Raw genomic sequence first — 24,591 nt, 5'->3', positions numbered from 1 at the left:
AGTCGATATTGCTACTTTTTATTTTGAATGGCTTTAATGAGGCGCCATGTTGCAACCCTTGTACCACTTCCCGTTTAAAATTAAGGAGGATGAAACACATGCTTCTAGGTTCAGATTTTCGACCTAGTTGTAGAAAATTAAGAACGAAGAGTTAACACCTTGGCTACGCCAGTGATACAGTACCATACAATATTCTTTAATAAGCTGATATATATTTTAACACAAACCGATGCGTTAATTTCATTACCGTCTGAAGACATCAAATGCTTTTTTTTATATTTTGGTTTGTAGTGGTATTTTTATAGTATTGTTGTCACTAATGACTTTCTCGTTTTGAGTTCACTAGCCTTTAGGATCTTCCTGTTGTTATATCTTGTAAATTGAAAAATTATTCTTTCTTACTGTTATTGGTCTCCGAGTGTGTACAGTTGAATGGGTTCAGCGAAATGAACAGGAAATTCAGTTCGCATATTTTTTGCATTTGGAATGCGAGACAAAATTTCCTTGTACTAACCGTTGAATTTTCCCCTTTGTTTGGTTACTTTGTAACGTTCATTCTTTACAAAACCAGACCCACATATTAGAATATATTTCGCAACGTTTTCTAACTTGAAGGACTGGTATTTAATGTAGAACAAAAAGTTTCATTTTTATCAGTTTGAAAAAGTACACTATAAAATATTGCAGAGCCACAAATAATAAAAGGAAAAAAGTCACGGGGGATCCGTCATGAAATAAAACATCTTCGCCGACATTGTCATTTTTTTTATTCATTTTTACAGAAAATATCAATCGTTGCCAATTCAAGTTGAAAAGCTGACTGACCAAAAAGCACAAAATAAAAACAAACATTGTTTTAGAAAGCTAAAACGTGGAAAACAATTTTTTTATGTTTTGTAATGTTCAGTTTCAAGAGACGTGGGATTTCTTAAATGTAGAATTTGAAGTTTTATTCCACCTTCGAAACAACTGGCTTACTCTCCGCTTTCAACTTAGTGGCCATTGTTATCATTATATCATCATTAATTATCGACTGTAATTTGTACAAACATAACAATCCCTGCTTTCTACATTAACTATAAATGACTAGCTATAGTGAATGGTTCGTGTTTTAATAACACCATATTGGCCTTAAAGCCAAAAGTGCAAGTTTTCAATATTGTTTCGCGTTTTCTCATTTGCCTTTCACAAACGTGAACGATCAAATTAGGAATTTATCGTTCATCTTTATTAATCGAAAGACAACAGGATCATTATTATATTCATTACTCAGCGTAAGTCCATGTGATGCATTTATACTCAGAAAGGAATAATTTTTTTTATTCACTACAGCAATTAGCACTGTGAATTTCGACAAATAATTAAATCTGAATTTAGGGTTAAGCAAAGCACACTAGCATTAATGCTTTTAAAAGTTAAAAAAAAAAAAATAGGTAGGAAATTAAAATACGTTTTTACTGGAAACAGTCAGAATTATTTCTGCTTTAAATGATTTCAGGTGAATTTCACTGAAACTAAAGAAAATTAAACAAGACAAATTTGTTATTATTGTTTCTAGCCAAACCTTTTCATAAATTATGTAGCAAGGTGCAATAACTAAAGGAAAAATTGTAAGGTGCAAATTAAAAAAAAATAAAAAAAATAAACCTAAAGCGGATATTTAAAACAAGTTTCGTGATATACATGTACAGTGCTCTATTATACATTTTACAAAAGATGGACAATTTTCTTCAGGTTGCGAATCCATATTATATGAATGTCTCTCACTGGAAATTTCATGAGTTCAATGATCTGACCTTTAAATGCCACTATTTTCCGAGTCCCACATTCACGCAGCTATACAGAAAAAATCCATACACAAATAATGATAGACGTACATACATGTATTTTTAAGTATATTATTCATCCTTTTATACAATCAACACTGGACAAAATTTAACAGAATACTGTAATACGTGCAAAAAGCATAACAAATGTGATATACAACTGCCTTATTAATACAAGAGTATGTTTTCAACATTATTAACATTGACTGAAGTAGCAGACCTAATATTTCATCTTTCACCTTTACAATATCTAGTAAGAAAAATAATTTTTCTTTTCCAAGTCGAACATTTATAGAAATGCTTAAATTCTCCTATGTATTATATATATATTTATATATCTAGGTCAGTGTCAGGATACACGCAGCTCAAACTAAAGACGATAAGACAATTGATGATGATGGCGGCATCTCTCCCTCTCTTGGAGATTTCATGTTATTTTCCTTTATTTTTATATATAAACATACATCTTAGGAATAATTCAGAGGTATATCATATTCAGACATTATTGTGTAATTCAGTGCGCGATATGATTTCATGAAACTCAGCCTTGTTTTTTTGTCCTTTTAAGTGGAATAGCAAAGAAATGAGAAGCGGCAAACCAGGGCACATTTTCTTTTAATGCAAGAACTCTTTGAAAGAAAATACCTAATATCGGCTTGAAACCTTTTAAACTTTTTTTTTTTTATAATTATTTTGCTATGATTACTTCAGTAGACAAGTTACTGCATTCTACGGCCAGAAAACTGTTATCACAAAAGGGGTCACAAGTCTATATACAGAATACTTCTTTTATTAATATTATTATTATTATAATTATTATCATCATCATCATCAATACAACGGAAATATATTTCTTAGTAAAGATCTAAAGTGCTATTAAAATCTAAAACACAGTTTTCAATGAAAAAAATAATAATTTTAAACAAACAAAGCTATCATCAATTTCTATCTTCTCCATCTCCGCGGAAATATGAAGATTGTGCAACTTTTTTGTTTTTGTTATTTTTTGTTCTTCCTAATGCTTAAAATCTTTATAGCTACACTCACAATTAATAATTGTTAATCAATAATATACGGTTTCTCTATACATTAGGCACCTTTTATATTTTTTCATATTTACCTTATATGCTAACTAGACACATTTAACGTACCTATAAAGTGACCTAAAAAGATCTTGTGAACTACATCGGTGTATTTTATGTACAAAGCTTTGGCATTACTGCGCTTCTTGTTTAAGTTTTATACTGGATCTTAGACTTAAATATATATCTTGACTTAGCGGGAGCAGTCCCTCTCTCCCAGCTTCCATTGTGACACCAAGCAAAATGGGGTCGAATCATGAATGCCTTGACGAATGCTAACAATTTGGTATGAAAGGGCCAGGTTTGTCTTCCGAGGTTACATCATACAAACGTAGAAAAGAAATCTTCTCTGAATGGCTAACAGTATAAACACACACCACTACGATATAATTATATATAAACTATGCCTTCTTTTTTTCCTATCATATAGAAGCATTACTGCTGCGCGTGGTTACCGGATGATGTAAAACCGAAAGCATTTTTTTCTTCTTCTTTGTATGGAGGGAATAAGTTACTATAGAAAAAACCATAGTGAATTAATTAATCATAGAACTATTCTTCCACTCGTGTCCGAAATAACGAAGGGACGTCACTCGGGCGCCCTTCGCTATTTCCTACCCACATTGCACCTTTTTTTTATTTTTAATCCAGTTTAAGGCACAACCATTTAATCACCAATTGGAAGAAGTTTTTCATTTATTTCCAAGAGTCGTTTCTTCAAAAAAAATCATCGTTAGCATTCTCAAGGATAACATCGAAGTCTCATAAACTCCCCTAATGGACCTCAACCATTTATGAAAAGTAATTTCTCCCCTTTTGCCACTAGTTTACAAAAGCCATTTTACCGTGGTGCAGGTTTAGCGTCAACGAGTAACTTGACCGCCACACACTCCCAGTAAAACATAGCTATTATAAACGCAAGGCTTTTCCTTTCGACCAAATGATTCATGAGAGTATGATATGGAAGAGAACTGTCAACTCCCCATTAGCAATTAAGAGCGATTTCTTGTTAAAAAAAACTCTTAGAGTAATGCGGGTTAAGACACTCTTCCTCCTCCCTGACCCCAAATGGAGATTGACGTAGTATTGGATCTTTGGCTCTTTTATAAATATTGGATAATCTCTTGTTATTTTCCTCTAGGACCTCAAATTATCAGTTCCTAGAAGAATCGAGGTAAGGATAACAGCTAAATATGTTAACTGCCTTTGGATGCAACAACTGTGCTGGGGTTGCTTACTGTTTACAACGGTTACTCCTGTTGGCCATTATGTAGTAATGTAATACTTATTGCCCCTCTTTTCACATATGGCAAAATAAAAGACTTTCGCCGGCGTTCGTTTTGGAGAGACAAACCAAAAAGAGGATGATCTTTTTCGCATTTCCTACTTCGCATGGATATGACAGCGAATTCCTTAGTTGTGAAATATGGTGTCAAAAATCTACTCAATGATTTGCTTTGATACCCGACAGGGAACTTTTAAGGCAAACCAACCAAACACTTGTTAAAAGAAAAAAGCACAGTTGTTCTACGGATGAATATTATATTAAGTGACCTTCCTTACGAAGGAAGGAATGGGAAAAATCCGTCGATATTAATATTTTAAACTTTGTGAACGAAATGCCCAAACGCTACATATAGTCTGTGAACTGTATCCAGCACCCTGAGCATCGTCTCCTATGCTCTCGGCTCATTTTACTATCATCCTCGTTATGAAATACACTCAGCCAATCATGAGGCATGCTTTCGTTATGATGGTTAGGCCATCTGAGACCTACGGTGCCTGTAAACAACTCACTGAAATGAATGGCCCAACAAAGCGATCAAACGTTGGAAGCAGTTTAGTCTGCCTGTGTTTCTTGCTGGACCGGAAATATTATCACTCGAAGAATTTCTCAAATTTTATAAATTTATATATAATATAATATATATATCTTTGAAGTGACATCAGCTACATTACATCCAGAGCTAGGAAACAGCATTAAAGAGACTATAGCTAATTCCAAGTTTCCAGAAAAAGGAAATGAATCATTAGAAATGAATCTACAGGATATCAATCATCACCGAATGGCTGACGTTTTTTGAATATTAGTAAAGAAAACAGGGTCTGATTCTTTCACTGTTCCGCACGAAAGTAGCTGATGTCATTACAATTGTCTCCAGTACATGAACACACATCCTATATTTACAAATGTCTATGGAAGAACAACACTGTTCAAAAATTATTTTTATCAGTAGGATATAGGATGACACAGAGTAGGATGGTTAGAATAGGATTCACCAGCATCCTTAAGCCCCTAAACCTCCATTTTGTGTCTACAGTCTTTTATAAAGTTTTGAGTTCTTGAATAAAGTCTTTTCACAGATCACTGGTATTCTGGTAAGGTATTGAGTTAATGAAGTTCCCCCATTTCACTCGACGATGAAAATGGCAGTTTGTATCCCTCTTTTAAAGATTCATATTAAAGCATCAACGTAACTATCTTACACTATGTAGAAATGAATAAATAAATAGACAGCCTCTATTATTACACCAAAAAAAGAAGTCAACATTCACTTTTCAACTCTGTTCAAGAGCTGAAAGACACAGCATCCTCTGTCCCCCTTATGCATGATTCCTCGACTCACTGAGAGCAGATTGCAGGGAACGATTGACAAAAATAAAAATAAACAATACTCATGACATCATTTCTTCTGACTTCGCCTTTCAATGTCTCCTTAGCCTTCGTCATCGGTCGGTGTCTATTTTGATGTTCGTTCCTTTCCGTACTTTGTAATGAATGATAAACTGAAAAACATCACTGAGCCTGATTTGATAATTCCAATTAAAAACATGTTTTACCATTTCCAGCATTTATATTTTGATTATGAAAAGGGTTCACAAAGGTATATGTATATTATATACATATATATACAGCAAATACACATGTTCTACTTAGTCGAAGAACATAGTGTTCATACTATGTACAATAGTTAGTTGTAAGGGGTATTGTGGTGATACCGATATAAAAATGTATTGATTATTTCTAAGCACTCTACTTAATGTTAAAATTTTAGCAGTCACCCTAAAAGATCTTTCATATTCTGAACTCATACCTTGTTCACTTCTTTAGATTTAACTGGCTGGTTTGATGGTTTTCCCAAGCATGGAAAGGCCTGGGTTTGAGTATAAAAGGTCTCCATATACTACTACAATTGTTTGCCAGTCATCAGAGGAGTTACAGTTTGGTAATCCTTCCCTATCAGGCTCACATGATTCCACTTTTCAGTCATTCTTCTGTTCTTAGTTAATCTTGCTTTTCGTTCATAACAGTCTTCCTCTTCTGCAATAGAGAGGAAAGCATTCGGGTTCTCTTCTGAAGTCTTGTCATCACTGTTTCTTCCTGGGGGGTCGGACGGGTATTCCCTGCATCTCAGCTTCCTTTTCGGCCTTCTTCTCCTGAGCATTTGTGACGGAGGCTGCTTTGTAAGGGATGGGACCGTACGTGTATGTTGAGTAATCCACGTCGGCATACTCGAGGTCACCACCTCCTAAGGCAGTCAGGAACGGCTGCAAGGAGAGAGGTTAGTTAGCGAGAATCTCTTGTTTAAGAGCAGGAACGACATCTTGGTCAACACTGGTTGGAATGGGTTATGATGTTCTTCAAGAAGAATAATTTGTTTGTTAGGACTAGGCTGAGGTGCTGTGTTCAGGAAGAACAGGAACTTGGTTAGAACTGAATAGGATTAGTGTTGATCAGGAAGAATGAATTTTATGATTGCTGAGAACGGATTAGGATAACTGTAGTTCAAAACGAGGGTTGTAAATTCTGTTAAGACAAGCAATGTTGTTGCCCAATAGATTTAGCAATAAAAATTACTTTTAAAGCAGCAGAGGTTTAGCTTTCTTTACTTAAATCATCAAAGACGATAGTAATTTAGCAACATTTTAGAATAAAGAAAAATTAAACAAGTCATATGAATGCAATTTGACTAGGATTTCTCTCGTTATTCTCTTTAACCATCAAGATCAGTGTACCAGAAATAAACTTAACACAAGGATAGAGGTTAGATTCAACACCTATGAAACATACCAACATTTCACAGTACAGCGTCTACGCTTCTCATAGCAACACTGATGATTCTATTCCCTAATTCAGAACACTTGTAGAAATTCACTGAAACTGAACTTTTTTACAATTAACTTGTACTGATAACAGACACACACACACTCAACAGGTAATATGATAACCAAATCCTTACCAAATAGACGAAAATAAACTAGAAAATCAGCTTACATAATAAACAGCAGAACATACAGAGGGAATATTTTCTGAAACAGAATACATTTGTAAATAGACTTTTGAAGATCACTCGTAACACTTTTCATGAAAATCCCTTACACGAGATGTTAACAAACTCACCTTTAGACATCGATCTCTTGCCCTACGATAGGACCATTGAATTGTAGGATGGCGTACTCTGTGTTGAGGTCTCTCCTATAGGTGTTAGGATGGCCATTGCGTGATAAGGTTAAGTCAGCGTAAACAACGCCTGGGGTATATTTTGGCATGTGTGACTGGCTGTTAACGGATTGAGGATATGACGTGACAGGATGGTTACTTGGATATGATGTGGCAGGATGTGATTTGGTATTGGGGTATGATGTGGCAGGATGTGACTGGCTATCCACTGGATGTGGATAGGTTGATGAAGAATAGGACTGCCGTGAAGATGTGGAATGATATGATGGGGGCTGCTGATTTAATGATGACGATGAAGGATACTGTTTATACATAGATGGATTTCTTTGGTAATGTGGCTGGTACTGTGGTTGGTATGGGTAAGAGGATGGAGAGGAGGAAGATGAAGAGGAACTAGGCGTAGGATTCTGATGCTGGGCAGACCCGTAGTTGGCTGTCTTTCGGTTCTGTAAACAGACCACAAAACGCATCCGCATGTTAGTTGGTTAGTCACAATGGACAATACACCTTGGTCTTATTAGATTATATAATACAAATGTACAGTTTGTTAGAATTCAAAGCAGGTAAAATAAAACTGAGAAAACTAATTTGAAATTAAGTAAAAACTAAAGCTTCAACACAATGTTACTATACAAACTAAATGACAGTAAGTAATTAGGTACAGTTAATTGGCAATGAAATGCAAGAATAAAAATCAAATGAATATACTAATTAAAATTTCACATATTATTGCAGAAATCTCTGAAACACATCAAAGTAAATGCAATTATAATTCTACAAGGGGGAAAAGAAAATGAAATAAATCACTCACGGGGCACATAAACCAGTACGGTGGCAACATAGATGCCTGTATCCAGCTTATGATTTGTTGAAGATAAAGGAAAAAGAAATAGGTAAGAGAAGAGTTATTAGATCAGCAGTTCATAATTATTATGAAGTAACTGAAAGAAAAATGCTTCCGGTAATGACCTTCAGTGCTATGAATGACCCAGTTTGAATGGTTAATTACCATAAGGCAAATAGGGTGCACGGGACAATAAAAGGTACTGAATAAGGTACTGAATAACAATCTATTTGTGTTTTGGAAAGTTTGGATGTGCTTCACTAAGCAGTGATAGGTCATGTACCATATCTGTCTAGCAAAACAAAACAAAAGCAAACAAAACAAACCTCAGGCAATATTTGTGATTGAGCAAGTTTACTTTGGTCTTTGGTTGGCAGGGGTATATTTTGGTATGTATGTTTTTTCCCATTCCCACCATTCCGTGGTGCTGGTGTTGGCATTGATTCCATGTTCCCTGTGTCATCATCTGTCCGTTGGTCCGATGACTGTTCATGGCTGGACACTTTACTGCCCTTACCAGGTCTAGGGATAAATTGATTGGGGAAGCCTTCTGAATAAACTGTATTGCTATTGGAATCTACACGAGATGATGGTCTAGAAATCAGTGTCACTTTTGAGGTTTGGCTTGATTCAAAGATCACGGTGTTTTGTGCAGGCTGAGAAGTAACTGTGTGTTTTGTTTCTGAAGTAAAATGTGTTGTCTGAGGGTCTTGGGAGGGGGTCTCATTTTTTGTCTCCCTTAAAGGAGATGCTTGAGCCAAAGGCTCCTTTGATGGAACAGTTCTTACAGGACTGTTTTTGTCTATCATTTGATGGTTTTCTTCATTTGTATCGTTATCTTTGGGTTTTTTCTTGTGTCGTGGGAGTCTCATGGAAAAATAAGCTGCCGTTCTGGCCAAAGCACTTTTGGCAGTCTTTCCAGAGGTGCTTCTCATTGAACCATATGACTCGGAGTTCTGCCTTCTCAGCCTGCTGAATCCTTCATTCTTAATCTCCTCCATGTCATCCACATCTTGGTGAAAACTGACGTCTCTTCGGGTTCTGTGTGTGTCTTTACAGCCGTCTTCAGTATTGGACTGATGAATGTTGAGGTCTCTCCTGCTTCGAGTCGAACCATAGCCTGATGAAGCCTGCTGACTAAGCTGACTGGGTGGCCTACTTCCTCCTGCCTGTGTTTGCCCCTCCAAGTTGTCCTGCTAATCACAATTGACTTACTAAGCAGTATTTTCCTTCAGCGGAATTTCAGTTCAGGAGACAGTATCTCATCCATTTGTCCCCATTCACTAAAGTTGCCCAGACCTCTTGTCTGGATGACTTAGCGAATGGCTCCACTTGAAAGACATGTTCCCGTAATAAGATACTCAGCTGATGGAAATTACATACGCTATGGCACACAACAAATATGTTAGCAAGGAAAAGCAGTAACAGTGAGGCTCAAAGCACGTGCAAATCAGGATGAGTTACGACTTGGGCATTTGTATTTAGAGAACCATCTGGACAATATTAGAGTATACCACGCAAAATATAACTTTTATGCAACTGAAGCATTCAGAAATAAAACCAAACGCCATTTTCATATAATTTTCATTATATTTTTCGTCTCTACTCGAAAAAGAAAAGTTTGTAGTAATTCATATTCTATAAACAAGAAGTATTTTTTTCTTATATTCGTTTTCAAGTTGCAAGTCCCCTAAACTATAAATTTCATAGTGTTCTAACTCGGTGTTTTTTTTAAAAACTTTGGTAATGTAAATAACTTGATCTTGAATTTTAAAATTAGGTTGAGAGCTTTGAGTGTATATACAAATAGTTACTTTTTTATTTATATTTTTTAATGGAATTTTAATTTTAAAATAGGGTTGACAGCTTCGTTTTCGAGTTGCGGGTGTTGTAAACTTACTTCATTATCTTTTTTTATCTTTTTTACCTCGTTTTTTATTGTAGATGTTTCTAACTTGAAGATTGAGTTTATAATAATTAGTCTTTTTATGAACGTTTTTGTACTTTGCTTGTGAGTTTATAATAATTAGTCTTTTTATGATTTTTTATGTACTTTGCTTGTGACTTCTTACATTTTCAAGAATTTTAGCCCCGTTGTTTTTGACTTAGTGTCTAGCAAGTAACTTCTTAGTCTTTATTCTTTAGGTTAGCTTCTTGCAGTTTTATGATTAAACCTGCAGTTCTGTGATTGTAGAATTGAACCTGCAGTTTTACGATCGTTCCGAAGTTTAAGTATCTCTAGTCAGGTAGATTTTTATTTTCGAATTCCGCATTCTATTAACTTCTATATGGTTGATTACATTTTCGTAGATTTTTATTTTCGAATTCCGCATTCTATTAACTTCTATATGGTTGATTACATTTTCGAGTTTAGGGTATCCAAAAGCAAAACGTCTGACAGTTTCATAACATTGGTTTAATATATTGCTTCAATTTCAGTCAATAAAAACGAGTGATAGCAATGCTGTACTTGACAATTTAATTCTAGTTACATAGTATTAAGCGAGTTTCATAATGACAGTGCCCTAATTTAAGAAATTGACGTAAAAAAATGTGACCGCCTATGGGATGAATCGGCACTCATGTTTCCAAAAAATGTGACCGCCAATGGGATGAATCGGCACTCATGTTTCCAAATGAAGACTGCCCGACCAGTAATAATGTAGGTCCAGCTAACGAAAGATGGTATTACTGCAAATTCCCACCGTTTTAGCTTACTCGGGATTAGTAATCTCTGTTGACGCTATACCAGATGGTAGTTAGCAATCGGTCTGTTCATCATAACTGCAAAGAAATTTTACATTGTAATCATGTGTACATCAGATTTGCTTCTTTTTGCTTAGTTATTACTTAGTTATTCGTGTTCTCTAAATTCGATCGTTGAAGATTAATGCATGAATGAGCCTTCATTTTCATGGATATCTCTCTCATTTCACAGCCTGACAGCACATGCTTTGAACTCCAGATAAAAAATAATAAGTGCAGTACAAAAATAAAAATGCTTGAAAAACAGGCTTGGTATTACAAAAACACAAACTCTAGTAACTAACATCAAATAACAAAAACAAGGTACTTGGAAAAGGGCTGTGCAAAGTATGGCATGCATTAGTTATCCTTGGGTCTTAAAAGTTACTTTAGTACTGACAGGCCATTTCATTAATGATTTCTATTAATAAATGGAATAGGATGTTTTGCGTTAGTTATAACAATTTCATGCTTAGCAATAGTAAAACAGTTTAATAAATTTGAATGAATTGGTTTAAGGATGACTTGATTAATTTCGAGCCTTCTTTATAAACAAACAAAACGGAAAATAAATATTTCCTAAAATTAGGCAGAAAAAGGGAATATTAAGCAGAACATTTTTGCCAGAGAGAGCAAAATTTTAGAAGGGATAGCAGTGTGAGAGAATGCTCCAATAAGTGTAAGCACACTAAGTGCTCCAATTATGTTATTGTGTGTTTGAGAGAGAGAGAGAGAGAGAGAGAGAGAGAGAGAGAGAGAGAGAGAGAGAGAGAGAGAGAGAATGCTCCAATAAGTGTAAGCACACTAAGTGCTCCAATTATGTTATTGAGAGAGAGAGAGAGAGTTTTGCTTAAATCAAACCCAGATTAGGGTAGTTAAAACAATGAAAAGTGAACCCCCCCCCCCAGCAAAGATTCAGCCAGCAACAGAAATTTATATTAGTGACACCAGAAGAAGAAGGAAACATATATAATCATGGTACATACAAAACTCCAACTGAAGTTGAACAGTCCATTTTCTCCAGCAAGGCATTGCTGGATTTGAAACGTCTGAACATCTTCAGCAAAACAAGTTGAAACATGTTCTTATCCAGCCACAAGTTTAAATATACAGTATCTTCTGCTAAACAAGTTGCAAACTTCTGCTAAACAAGTTGCAAAGTCTGATTTATCTGGACATCATCTCCAGCTAATCAGTTTGAAACCAACATCTGCTAAACAAAGTTGAAAAGTCTGATTTTATATTGACGATATCTGCTATTAAAAATCTGATTTATTATAACAATATCTCCTACGAGTTACAACATCTCAAGCTAAAACAGTTGAAAAGTTTGACTTGTCTGGACAATATCTCCTACTAAATAGAGTTCCAACATCTAAACCGATTTATCTCGACAATATCTCCACTAAACAGTTCCAACATCTCCAGCCAACATCTCCTAAAAGACAATATCTCCAGCTAATCATTCTGAAATCAACATCCTACGAGTTCCATCATCTCCAGCTAATCATTTGAAACCAACATCTGCTAAAAAACAGTTCCAACATCTCCAGCCAACATCTCCTAAAAGACAATATCTCCAGCTAATCATTCTGAAATCAACATCCTACGAGTTCCATCATCTCCAGCTAATCATTTTGAAACCAACATCTGCTAAAAACAGTTCCAACATCTCCAGCCAACATCTCCTAAAAGACAATATCTCCAGCTAATCATTCTGAAATCAACATCCTACGAGTTCCATCATCTCCAGCTAATCATTTTGAAACCAACATCTGCTAAACAAAGTTGAAAAATCTGATTTATACTGGCAATATCTCCTACTAAACAGAGTTCCAACATCTCAAGCTAATCATTTTGAAATTAACATCTGTTAAACAATTTGAAAAGTCTGATTTATACTGGCAATATCTCCTACTAAACAGAGTTTTGAAATCAACATCTGTTAAAGTTGAAAAGTCTGATTTATACTGGCAATATCTCCTACTAAACAGAGTTCTAAAATCAACATCTGTTAAAGTTGAAAAGTCTGATTTATACTGGCAATATCTCCTACTAAACAGAGTTTTGAAATCAACATCTGTTAAAGTTGAAAAGTCTGATTTATACTGGCAATATCTCCTACTAAACAGAGTTTTGAAATCAACATCTGTTAAAGTTGAAAAGTCTGATTTATACTGGCAATATCTCCTCCTAAACAGAGTTTTGAAATCAACATCTGTTAAACAAAGTTGAAAAGTCTGATTTATACTGGCAATATCTCCTCCTAAACAGAGTTTTGAAATCAACATCTGTTAAACAAAGTTGAAAAGTCTGATTTATACTGGCAATATCTCCTACTAAACAGAGTTTTGAAATCAACATCTGTTAAACAAAGTTGAAAAGTCTGATTTATAATGGCAATATCTCCTACTAAACAGAGTTTTGAAATCAACATCTGTTAAAGTTGAAAAGTCTGATTTATACTGGCAATATCTCCTACTAAACAGAGTTCTGAAATCAACATCTGTTAAACAAAGTTGAAAAGTCTGATTTATACTGGCAATATCTCCTACTAAACAGAGTTTTGAAATCAACATCTGTTAAAGTTGAAAAGTCTGATTTATACTGGCAATATCTCCTCCTAAACAGAGTTTTGAAATCAACATCTGTTAAAGTTGAAAAGTCTGATTTATACTGGCAATATCTCCTACTAAACAGAGTTTTGAAATCAACATCTGTTAAACAAAGTTGAAAAGTCTGATTTATACTGGCAATATCTCCTACTAAACAGAGTTTTGAAATCAACATCTGTTAAACAAAGTTGAAAAGTCTGATTTATACTGGCAATATCTCCTACTAAACAGAGTTTTGAAATCAACATCTGTTAAAGTTGAAAAGTCTGATTTATACTGGCAATATCTCCTACTAAACAGAGTTTTGAAATCAACATCTGTTAAACAAAGTTGAAAAGTCTGATTTATACTGGCAATATTCCTACTAAACAGAGTTTTGAAATCAACATCTGTTAAAGTTGAAAAGTCTGATTTATACTGGCAATATCTCCTACTAAACAGAGTTTTGAAATCAACATCTGTTAAACAAAGTTGAAAAGTCTGATTTATACTGGCAATATCTCCTACTAAACAGAGTTTTGAAATCAACATCTGTTAAACAAAGTTGAAAAGTCTGATTTATACTGGCAATATCTCCTACTAAACAGAGTTCTGAAATCAACATCTGTTAAACAAAGTTGAAAAGTCTGATTTATACTGGCAATATCTCCTACTAAACAGAGTTCTGAAATCAACATCTGTTAAACAAAGTTGAAAAGTCTGATTTATACTGGCAATATCTCCTACTAAACAGAGTTTTGAAATCAACATCTGTTAAACAAAGTTGAAAAAAGTCTGATTTATACTGGCAATATCTCCTACTAAACAGAGTTCTGAAATCAACATCTGTTAAAGTTGAAAAGTCTGATTTATACTGGCAATATCTCCTACTAAACAGAGTTCTGAAATCAACATCTGTTAAAGTTGAAAAGTCTGATTTATACTGGCAATATCTCCTACTAAACAGAGTTCCACCATCTCCAGCTAATAATTTTGAAATCAACATCCTACGAGTTCCAACATCTCCAGCTAATCATTATGAAATCAACATCTGCTGAACCAACGTCCCCAGCTAATTATATTGAAATCAACATCCTACGAGTTCCAACATCTCCAGCTAATCATTTTGAAATCAACATCCTACGAGTTCCAACATCTCCAGCTAATCATTTTGAAATCAACATCTGCTGAACCAACGTCCCCAGCTAATTATATTGAAATCAACATCCTACGAGTTCCAACATCTCCAGCTAATCATTTTGAAATCAACATCTGCTGAACCAACGTCCCCAGCTAATTATATTGAAATCAACATCCTACGAGTTCCAACATCTCCAGCTAATCATTTTGAAATCAACATCCTACGAGTTCCATCATCTCCAGCTAAAAAAAGTTGAAAAGTCTGATTTATCTGGACAATATCTCCTACGAAACAGAAGTCCAACATCTTCAGCTATCTGGACAATATCCTCTACTAAACAGTTCCAGCATCTCCAGCTAATCATGTTGAAATCAACATCCTACGAGTTCCATCATCTCCAGCTAAAAAAAAGTTGAAAAGTCTGATTTATCTGGACAATATCTCCTACGAAACAGAAGTCCAACATCTTCAGCTATCTGGACAATATCCTCTACTAAACAGTTCCAGCATCTCCAGCTAATCATGTTGAAATCAACATTTCCTGCTAAACAAAGTTTAAAAAGTCTAATTTATCTGGATTAATATCTCCTACTGAACAGAGTAACATCTCCAAACAAGAAGATAAAAAGTGCGATATAGACATAAACAATTTAGACAAGCTCCTCATACACAAACCAGGTAACATGTTGAAAAACACCTAAAGCACAAGTTGAAAATTCATTGTGATTTACAGAAAGGAGTATCTCCAATTAAACCAGTAAAGTAGAAAGAAACTCATATAAGGGTAAGATTTTGTTTGGCCTAAAGAGTTTATGTAGTACAGTATCTCCAGCTGAAAAAAACTTCTTTACTCAAGAGGTTGGAAAATGTGATTCTATTTAAATAGACAGTGTGATAAGTGATATGTCGAGATAAACCAGTACGGGAATGAGGTAAATTCCAGTCAAATTTAGAACCAAAATATCCCAGCTCAGCAAGTCGAAAATTTTTAATAGGAAGACTGTCACATCAGAAGGAACGCACATCTAGCTCAATCTCGGCTAAACAAGTTGAAATGCGGGAGTTATCTGGATGTTCTACCTCCCCTTCAACTTCAGCTAAACAAGAAATCTATAGCTCCAGAAATAAAGTTGTTAAGTACTGATAGCAGTAGAGGAGCCTGAAGTATCTCCAGCTGTGGATGTTCTAACCCGCCCCCCCACCTCCAACTTCAGAAATAACTAGTAATGGCAGGCAATACATAAGCCTGAAGTACCTCCAGATAAGATAAAACATCCCGGTTATAGAAAAACTGAGATAGAATTATACAGCAAGACTGCCGTTGCCTATATTTTTTCAGTGTGCCTTTTTGCTGTGATAAAAAGGAAAGTAGCACAAGAAAACAAAAAGAAAGGAAGTGGAAAACAAGTGTGTAATAGTCATGTTCAGGAATCTGTACTAGTCACTAAGAGTTGGCGTAATAATAAAATGTAAAACCAGTCAGTTATCAGAAGGCTTAAAATGAAACACAACAACAAACATAATTAGGTTAAAAATAAGTACTAATAATTAGGTTAAAAATAAGTACTAAACAATACAGCTCACAAGATTAGCCAAACAGTTATCCTCCAGTGTCACACTGCTTCCCTAGGAAATGCTTACCTTCCAAGCTAATCCTAAATGCTTGGTAACAATGGCTGACCTCTGAGACTAAATGGTACAACAGTCAAACATTGCAGTGTTTTGAGAATTTTGTAAAACTGCGGTAACACAAGATGCCTGGTAGTATCTAAGAGCTATACTGTACGGTTGTACTGTACAAATCGAGTTACTAGGATACTGTAGTACTGGACTTTGAAAATAGCAATAATAATTATTTAGGCTTTCGTGATATAGTATGAAACTATGCCTCGTCTCTGATAATTACTCACTGAAATTCAAAGCATCACGAATTTAAGTTCTGTAATTAATAATGTTTATCTTTCAAAGGTACCTGGTGCTAAAAATCAATTGGCAATCCAATATGTATACCTGGTCTTCAGCAACCGACAAGTCTCAGAAACTTCAAGATGTGTGTAAAATAACTGTCTGGGACCTTAACACCATGAATAAAAAAGAACACCGACAGTGAAGCTGCTTGGAAGTCTGCAGCCCAGTTAGTTTGTAGGAACTCAAAAAAAATTACATTGCTTATCGTTATGCAAAATCATTTACGCAGATTTATATAAATTTAAAATAAATATCTAAAATTACTGAGACTGTGAATACCCTGAACATTTTGACGTTTCTTACACTAAAGAAGTATACAGTACCTCCTGCCTTAACCTACAACTTCGTAAAAGATGGCAATTTTGTTGACGAACAAACAAAGCTAAACATTGATCATCTCCCTAACTTCACTGTGTTTCCGAACACACACAAAAAAGGTTTTCTTGGCCTGCTAATTATCGATTTTCTTTAGTGGGCTTAGTTCAATATGTCTGACATCTCAGTAATCTATCCGTTAATGTTAATAATCAAGTACATGGTAGAGCGAATGAGAATCTTCAAAATGAATATAGGTTATGAGGTAATAAGTGCAAAATTAGTAGTTGGTCGGCGGAATGAAGCATGATAGGATCTTTTAATAGACTGCTTTGCAAAATTAGTAGTTGGTCGGCGGAATGAAGCATGATAGGATCTTTTAATAGACTGCTTTAGAATCGCCTTGATTTCTCAACCAAAGTTCCAAAAAGACACGCGAAAACACATTTTAACTGAACACCCAGTCATACTTAATGAGGTTACGTTGCGTCCTATTTACTGGGTCTGACCTGAACAAGAGTTTAGTTACTCCTAACTTACTTCAGTTCAATCGTTAATTGAAAACTACCCATAGTAGCATGATTCTTAAAATGGAGAAACAAATCCACAGTTATATATGGGTACAAATATATTTCTAAATATATTTGTACCCATACATAACTGTGGATTTGTTTCTCCAATTCAGTCTTTGGACAAGTACTTCAATCAACTTCACCATACATGTTTACACTACCGTTTTATTGACTGTTTATGACCAGTACCTGTATACTATCAAGTAACACGGGAACTAGTAATCTACTCTTAACACTCCTTGATCACGAAAAAGTGCTGCTTACCCGAAGGTATTTCCTAAATGCTCAATCTTGCAGTTCCAACTTCTTACCTCACATTTTTACAGTACGTTTCATCACAACTTTTTTTGGGATAAGTCAAGTCTCCGTGTCAAAGGTTATGCCACTTACCTTATTTGGTGGGGGCTGCATTCCGTGGAAAGGTAAATTTTCATAAAAAGTTTGTTTGTCATCGTCGGGCGGTGAGGGAACTCCATTATCCTTTGGACCAGTGGGGGCAGGCTTAGGAACTTCAGGATCTATCCCGTGAATAGAGAAAAGGATTAGTCACGAATGTGGCAAGCTGTATAAATGTGGGATTTACCCATCTTGGATAACTTAGTGTACGATGAAACAATCCAAGGAAATCTGATCGCTCTAATTTAAATTGATGAACAGCCTCTTCAGAAATGTTGGAAAGATAAACAGCAAGCATGACAAATGTTTGTCAAAACTACGACTCTGAGGATCACAATTACATTTAGAAACTACTGTACTTATCTAATAAGTCCTCTGGAAAAGATCTTTAAGAAAAAAAAAATATAAGTTAGTTTATATCTTGAATGGAGGTACTGAAACTGAACTCACATTTTCACACGAATGAAAAAAATAAATACAAAACAATAAAATGGGACACGTAGTAAAAAAAAATATTTATATAGTAAAAAGACACGAAGAAGACAAAGGGACAATCAAACTCTCAGGCATACAAAACATGGCATTTACAGTAAGGTCAAAGTAACGACTGGGGGACTTTATACAGTAAGTGTCCTAATTGAAGCCAAGGAAGGGACGAGCCGCGGCTGATGTGTTGTTTATTCAATGCTGTGGGTGGCGTGTATACGAGGGAATATGATGTTGACAACATAAGAGATGGGGGAACTATGTCTTTTTCTGCACAATACATGCCATTCTTCTCTATGTTGATTTAATTGCACGTGGGTGTGGTTTTACACAAAGCTCACGATAAGCTGTCTCGTATATCTAATGTAAATTTTTTAAAGCGTTCAAAAATGCTTATAAATATATCAAAAGAGACAGATACGCACAACTGGAACCCAAAAGAAACAAAACTCCAGGTATGAGTTATTAAAAAACAAATCAATATTACGTGCGGTATAAACACTGAATCAACCCTTACAGAATAAAGTGCAGGACTAATATACACGCACTTTTTACATACACGGTAACTACAGTCTGTGCAATATTATTACAGTGTGTGTATGTGTGTGCTTTTGCATTATGAATGCACATACATACGCACAGTGTAGCAGGAAACAAGGATACATACACATATGAAAAGGTTATCATACACGAAGAAGACAAAAACATACACCTTTTAACACCTCTCTCAAAGTAGGACATATTTAAGACAGGATCCGTATGCATTCTGAAAGGTATAGGCTTATGCACCGATTACCTACAGCACAAGGTGAGTTAAGCCAAACAAAATAATATGTAAAATGAAATACTCTACATTATAATAAAAAGTAATGTAAAAATTAAGACTTCATTTAAATCGCGAAGGAATTTTGGCTCTTTCAGCAAACGTTGGTGAAAAATGAACCAGTTCGTTACTATCCTTAAACGTGTGATCTACAACGAACGTTGAATGATTACCAAGCTCTTACATAGACTTAGAAATTTGAACATTTTCTAATACTTGTTAAATACCGACTTTAATCTAAAATAATTGTAAGGTAACCATCTTGAAAGAAAATGCAAACTAATCTTCGATGAACTAAAAAAAATCTGAACAAAAATCCATTATAATCTCGTGATGTGTATAAGATTCAGAAAAGGCTATTGCTTGACATCTCTGAAAGCCATTCAAAGCCCTCCACATTGTCTTTTAGCGTGAAGTTAAAAATGAAAAACATACACCATTTAACTTCAATAAGGTCGATCCATAAACAACACAGAATCATCATCTCGTGGAATATTCATCCCATGAAAGTAGTGATTTAGAACGTATTTGACCTATATGCAAACATATTCCAGTTTCACATTTACCAAGACTACTGGGGGCTCCTTTGTAATGGTCTGACGAGTTTTAATCAGACAGTTCGATTCCAAACAATTCCTAAACGATCACTGTCAGTTTATAGAAGGAAAACGATATTTCTTTCTGGTAACAGTTTTGCATCGAAGCATTTGTTACTTTTTGTTCTACGCTTATTCATACCGATGAATACGCTGACCATTTTTTATTTCTATTAGCATCAAAATTTTTTCACAATGTTTACTAACCATGATATATCTGATATGGCAAAAAGATATTACAGCTATCTATTGAATTGATATTCCATTGCACAAATCTCAATATGCATCTTGCATTCACAAGTAACTTCAAAGTCTTAGTCCATTTCATAAGCTTTTCGTATAAGGACATAAATCTGCACCATTCCCGTTCCAAGGAATCTGAGGCTTAACATTCCTGTAAGTTCTGTTTTTCTCAGAAACCTTATTAATTTCCGGATTAACATTATATGTTATCCATCTTTGCTTTTCTAATAATCTTAATTTTTAGCTATTGCATCCAGCAGAAACCCACTATAACTACAAAAATGTTTGATATTTATATTGGCATCTTGTACGTATGTATATATTAAAACTCATATATTATCCAACAAGTACAGTGCTCATTAATTTTTCTTAAATTTTTCAATATAAAAACTCATCAGTTCCAAATGCATGGCACAATTCAAATGAAGAATAACCTTTTGCAAACTGAAAATTAGATTTAATTATCTAGCTACATTGCATTACTTTTTCTGAAAAAAATACTAACCTAACATGTCATTCATATATCAAAACTTCATCATTCCAAATAAATTTTCTAAAGTGGAAGTTTGCCTATATGATTTTAAAAATAATAGAAAACACAACAAAATGCACATATGAAAGATTTCATAACTTCACTTCAGCAGAAACATACTGTGTACAAATTTTGTATTTCAAACAAGAACCTTCCACCCTGAGTTGACATTCTGATGTATTATCATCAAGATATATTCATAAAAAAAAAACACAAACAAAATTAAATGCTCCTCATATTTAAAATGGATAGTTTTAAGTCAGGGGGAAAATCCCACGAATTTTCACATTTCAATAAAACCACACAACAGTTCCCAAATCTCTCCCTGGAATTTATCAGTACACATAAAACATGTACGAGTAAGGTCATCTTTAATCCTTCTCGCAATAACTGATCTGCCTCACGTCAAATTTGCTCCTTCAAGTGCTTCTTGGTTAGTCATATTCATTCTTTGACGTAAACAATGCCTTAAAATTCAGTCAAATAATTTATTTACGATTGACCGAGTTATTTCGACGTGATTACATTGCAAATAGTACACAACAACCTTTTTTGTTAATAATTTACCAAATCCGAAGTGGTAAATCACCAGCTTCAGAAATTGCGCGCGTTCGCCCGCTTTTCATTATTGGTAAACAAAATTGAGAACACAGCATTAAAGGTGACCTTACTTATCGTGGAGTTTAGAGCTGACCTCATTATCTGTCTATCACTTTCCCTACCTTGACCTGGCTTTTTGCGCTTTCTTCTACTGGTCGGGGCTTCGCTGCAATCAGGCTTGGTTTGTGACACGACTAAAACAAATATAGACAGACAACACATATAGAACACGTTCGCAAGACATGGTGCATGCGGAATGGAATCATTTCGCCATGTGCCCAGAGAGAGAGAGAGAGAGAGAGAGAGAGAGAGAGAGAGAGAGAGAGAGAGAGAGAGAGAGAAGAGAGAGAGAGAGAGAAAATATTCTCTTTTCAACTTTCAAAAATGTTCACGGAGATGAAAAATCTATAATCAGAATTAGAAATATTAAAAATGAACAGTAATGATTCAGTAAAAAAGTTTTAAAAAGTGGGGGTGAGAAATGAAACATTGGAGAAAAATGCTACTTCTATATGAAGAGAGAAAACAGAAAGATAAAGGACGACAAAAATTAAAGGAAAGAAGTGGATAAAAAATCTACCAGAGAAGAAATGTATAAAAATCTAAATATAAAGGCAAAAGACAATCTAAAAAGATCTATAACAAAAAGAAACACGAGAAAGAATCGGCAGACTGAAAAAGAAATAAAAGACAAGCGAAAAAGTTTTTCATCAAAATCTATAAAGGCTCAGACGAGGAAAAGCAAGGATTTAAGAGGAGATAAAATCAAAATAATCCAACATAATGTAAAGATGAAATGATAAAAAGCCTATCATGAAGGAAGATACTGAAAAGGAAAGTCGGAAATGAACAGTATTATTTACCAAATTCTCTGTCCTCTGAGCAATGGCTTGCTACAAATATTAGTTTTACAGATTTAGTTAAAAGAGGGATGAAGCTGTAGATCAGATACATTATAAGAAGAGATTTTTTGTTAAAACAAGGGGCACGAGCGAATCAAGCGCCAAATTGCTTGAAAGCTTACTGTTAACGTGAGCTGAGAGAGGCATATTATCACTGGAGAAGAACAGATTGGACATTCTTAGCTTTTAAGTTATGAACAATTAACTTGCACATTAGGAGGTGGTGATTTATATACACGTTCTAAAATGCATTAGTCAAGCATTTTTTTTTTTTAAATCAGCATTTGTTGTCATTACTCCTGAAATAGAGGTTAGCATTAGGAAGCAACTTTTGATCGTCACAGCATACGAAGAAACAAAATATTTTTAAAGATGCCGAACTCTTAATGCCTAGAGAGAATGCTCAGCTTCTATACGATCTGTCATTTTGTCAACAAGCAAAATCCACTTCATCCCTCTTCGACAAGATTCAGGTATGGAATTAATCTCTGTACACTACAAACTGTACAGTATTGTCACTTCTATTTGGTAGGAAGCTTTACTTCACTCCCTGCACCCTTTTGCTTCGTATGTCAAATTATCCTGGAAACATGAAACAACAGAAATAAAATGTACTAAATATCCTTGAAAGAAGGTTCTTTCGACCTTGAGAGAGGATTAAAAAAAAGTGCTTCACTTTAAAATGATCTACCATGGAGAATATCCTAATACCATTTTCTATCGCAACTGTTGAAAGGTTAGTCACTGTGCCACTTGAAGGGTGAAGCATCTAAACTGCAGACTACCTAAATGGTGCAAAGGGTGCTGGAGTGTAGTAAGACTACGGGAAACACGACTAGTATCTTCTCAACTTTATCTTATATACACTGTTTGGTAAAGGTATATTTCAGATATATACTCAAAGTATACAAGCTATTAAATAACCAGAGAATTAAGAACGCAATAATGCAAAATGACATCCGTCATGTAGAACTGATCTGAACAAAATCTTGTCTCGCTGAAAGAATGAGACTTTTTGCCATTCACTGTGGTATTTACATTTCTTTCTCATTCATTTTGCATCAGAGGTTTAATTCCCCAAGAAAATGACTACTGAGATGACTAGAAACAAACATACCTGAATTGCCCGAGTGATATTCAAGGTCAGAGGGGTCATTCACAGTACTTTTGGATCTGTGTTTGTGGTTAGTGCCATGGTTAGTCGAGGGAAGGGGAGGTGTGTGGGAGGAAGGGGGTCCTGGTGGGGAGGAGCGATTGAGGGTCGAGGATGACAAAGGGTCGCAATCCCCTTTGGGGAAATCCATGGAGTTCTGTCGGGGAAGGGTATGAGATGACGATGTCTTACTATGGATACTGTGGGAATTGGCCCTTCGTACGCCAGTGCCTGGGCGCCGCCCATCCAGAGTCGATGGATACTGCTGGTGTGGGCGGAGTGGATGGGAATAACTAGAGGGGTGGTGATTGCCTTGTTGTTGGTGAGAATGGTGATGAAGCTGTTGAAGGTGGTGATGATGTGATGGAGGAGGAGGAGCGTTGGTCGAAGGAGGGGGCGGGGGAGGGGGAGGCGGAGGAGGGGAGAGGATGGTCATTGTGTTGTTATTGTGTAAGGGTTTAGCATCGTCGACGAGGCTAGTGAGTGAGTTGACGTGTACATGGACCCCTGGTCGGAGAGGCCACTTATGTACTGGTTGGACTGAGGCTTGGGTGAAGGGGTTGTCGGGGCGGGGCCCATTGGTCCCTTCGGGGCTAAAAAAATCAGAAGGGGGAGAGAGAGAAGAGCCGCAAAGAGCGAAAGCCCTCTGTCAACATCAACACATCCACAACATCAATGGTATTAACTCTAAAGGGTCGTCAAGAACGTTATCAGCCGACAGTGATACAGCTGCATTGCTTCTTCAAAGCTGCTGCTTCCGAGAGAATGAAGGAATTAGCGTCCGTGGTAAGTCTCTTTACTAAGACAGGGTGCAACCATGTATGTTGCATTTCACTCTGTTTGAGTGTGTGTGCAGTTATTTACTATACTGTATAAACAGATTTTTTTTGTTAGTAATTTATTTTAATGTGTAATTTTTTATTAGGGAAACTGTTGCCAGTATTTTGTAGATTTAATACTAATATAATAATAATAATAATGGGATCTTTGACATCACACGTTAACCCTCATGCACGTGAAAGCTAATTTCTTCCTCACTGCAGCTGAAGCTTCTTAAAGGAACCATCATTGAAGGTGTCAGTATTTTTGTCGTTTCAAGCCAGCTGATAGCATTCTAACGACCAGTACAATCCTAACTATTACCTAATGTTAATAGTAACAATAACTGCGATGAAGTGTCGAAAAAGCCACCTGTTATTTGTAAAAAGAGATCATCATCATCTATTTGACTTGTCTGCTACATGAGATAACACACAACGGGCAAGGAAACTACGACTGGCGTACCGGTTCCTCACTAAAGAAGAGAGAACT

At 35.4% G+C, this 24,591-nt stretch overlaps 1 protein-coding gene and 1 long non-coding RNA gene across 2 annotated transcripts in view; one reads left to right on the top strand and one right to left on the bottom strand.

The window, feature by feature from the left end:
* The window catches only part of LOC136844442 (uncharacterized), a 207,887-nt gene extending 190,962 nt beyond the window's left edge, over positions 1 to 16,925 (top strand). The window contains exon 3 of the long non-coding RNA XR_010854882.1: positions 16,663 to 16,925. This is a non-coding gene — a long non-coding RNA (uncharacterized lncRNA). The remainder of the gene's footprint in view (positions 1 to 16,662) is intronic.
* nrm (neuromusculin) overlaps positions 6,320 to 24,591 on the bottom strand; it is a 450,715-nt gene continuing 432,443 nt past the window's right edge. The window contains 6 exon segments of the mRNA XM_067113685.1: positions 6,320 to 6,457; positions 7,311 to 7,816; positions 8,541 to 9,407; positions 17,940 to 18,067; positions 21,348 to 21,419; positions 23,245 to 23,873. Coding sequence (XP_066969786.1) covers positions 7,313 to 7,816; positions 8,541 to 9,407; positions 17,940 to 18,067; positions 21,348 to 21,419; positions 23,245 to 23,873 — 2,200 coding nt within the window. The 3' untranslated portion in view covers positions 6,320 to 6,457; positions 7,311 to 7,312.

The sequence above is a fragment of the Macrobrachium rosenbergii genome, chromosome 12 (assembly GCF_040412425.1).
Source record: "Macrobrachium rosenbergii isolate ZJJX-2024 chromosome 12, ASM4041242v1, whole genome shotgun sequence".
NCBI lineage: Eukaryota > Metazoa > Arthropoda > Malacostraca > Decapoda > Palaemonidae > Macrobrachium > Macrobrachium rosenbergii.
This window is presented reverse-complemented; position numbering and strand designations above follow the sequence as displayed.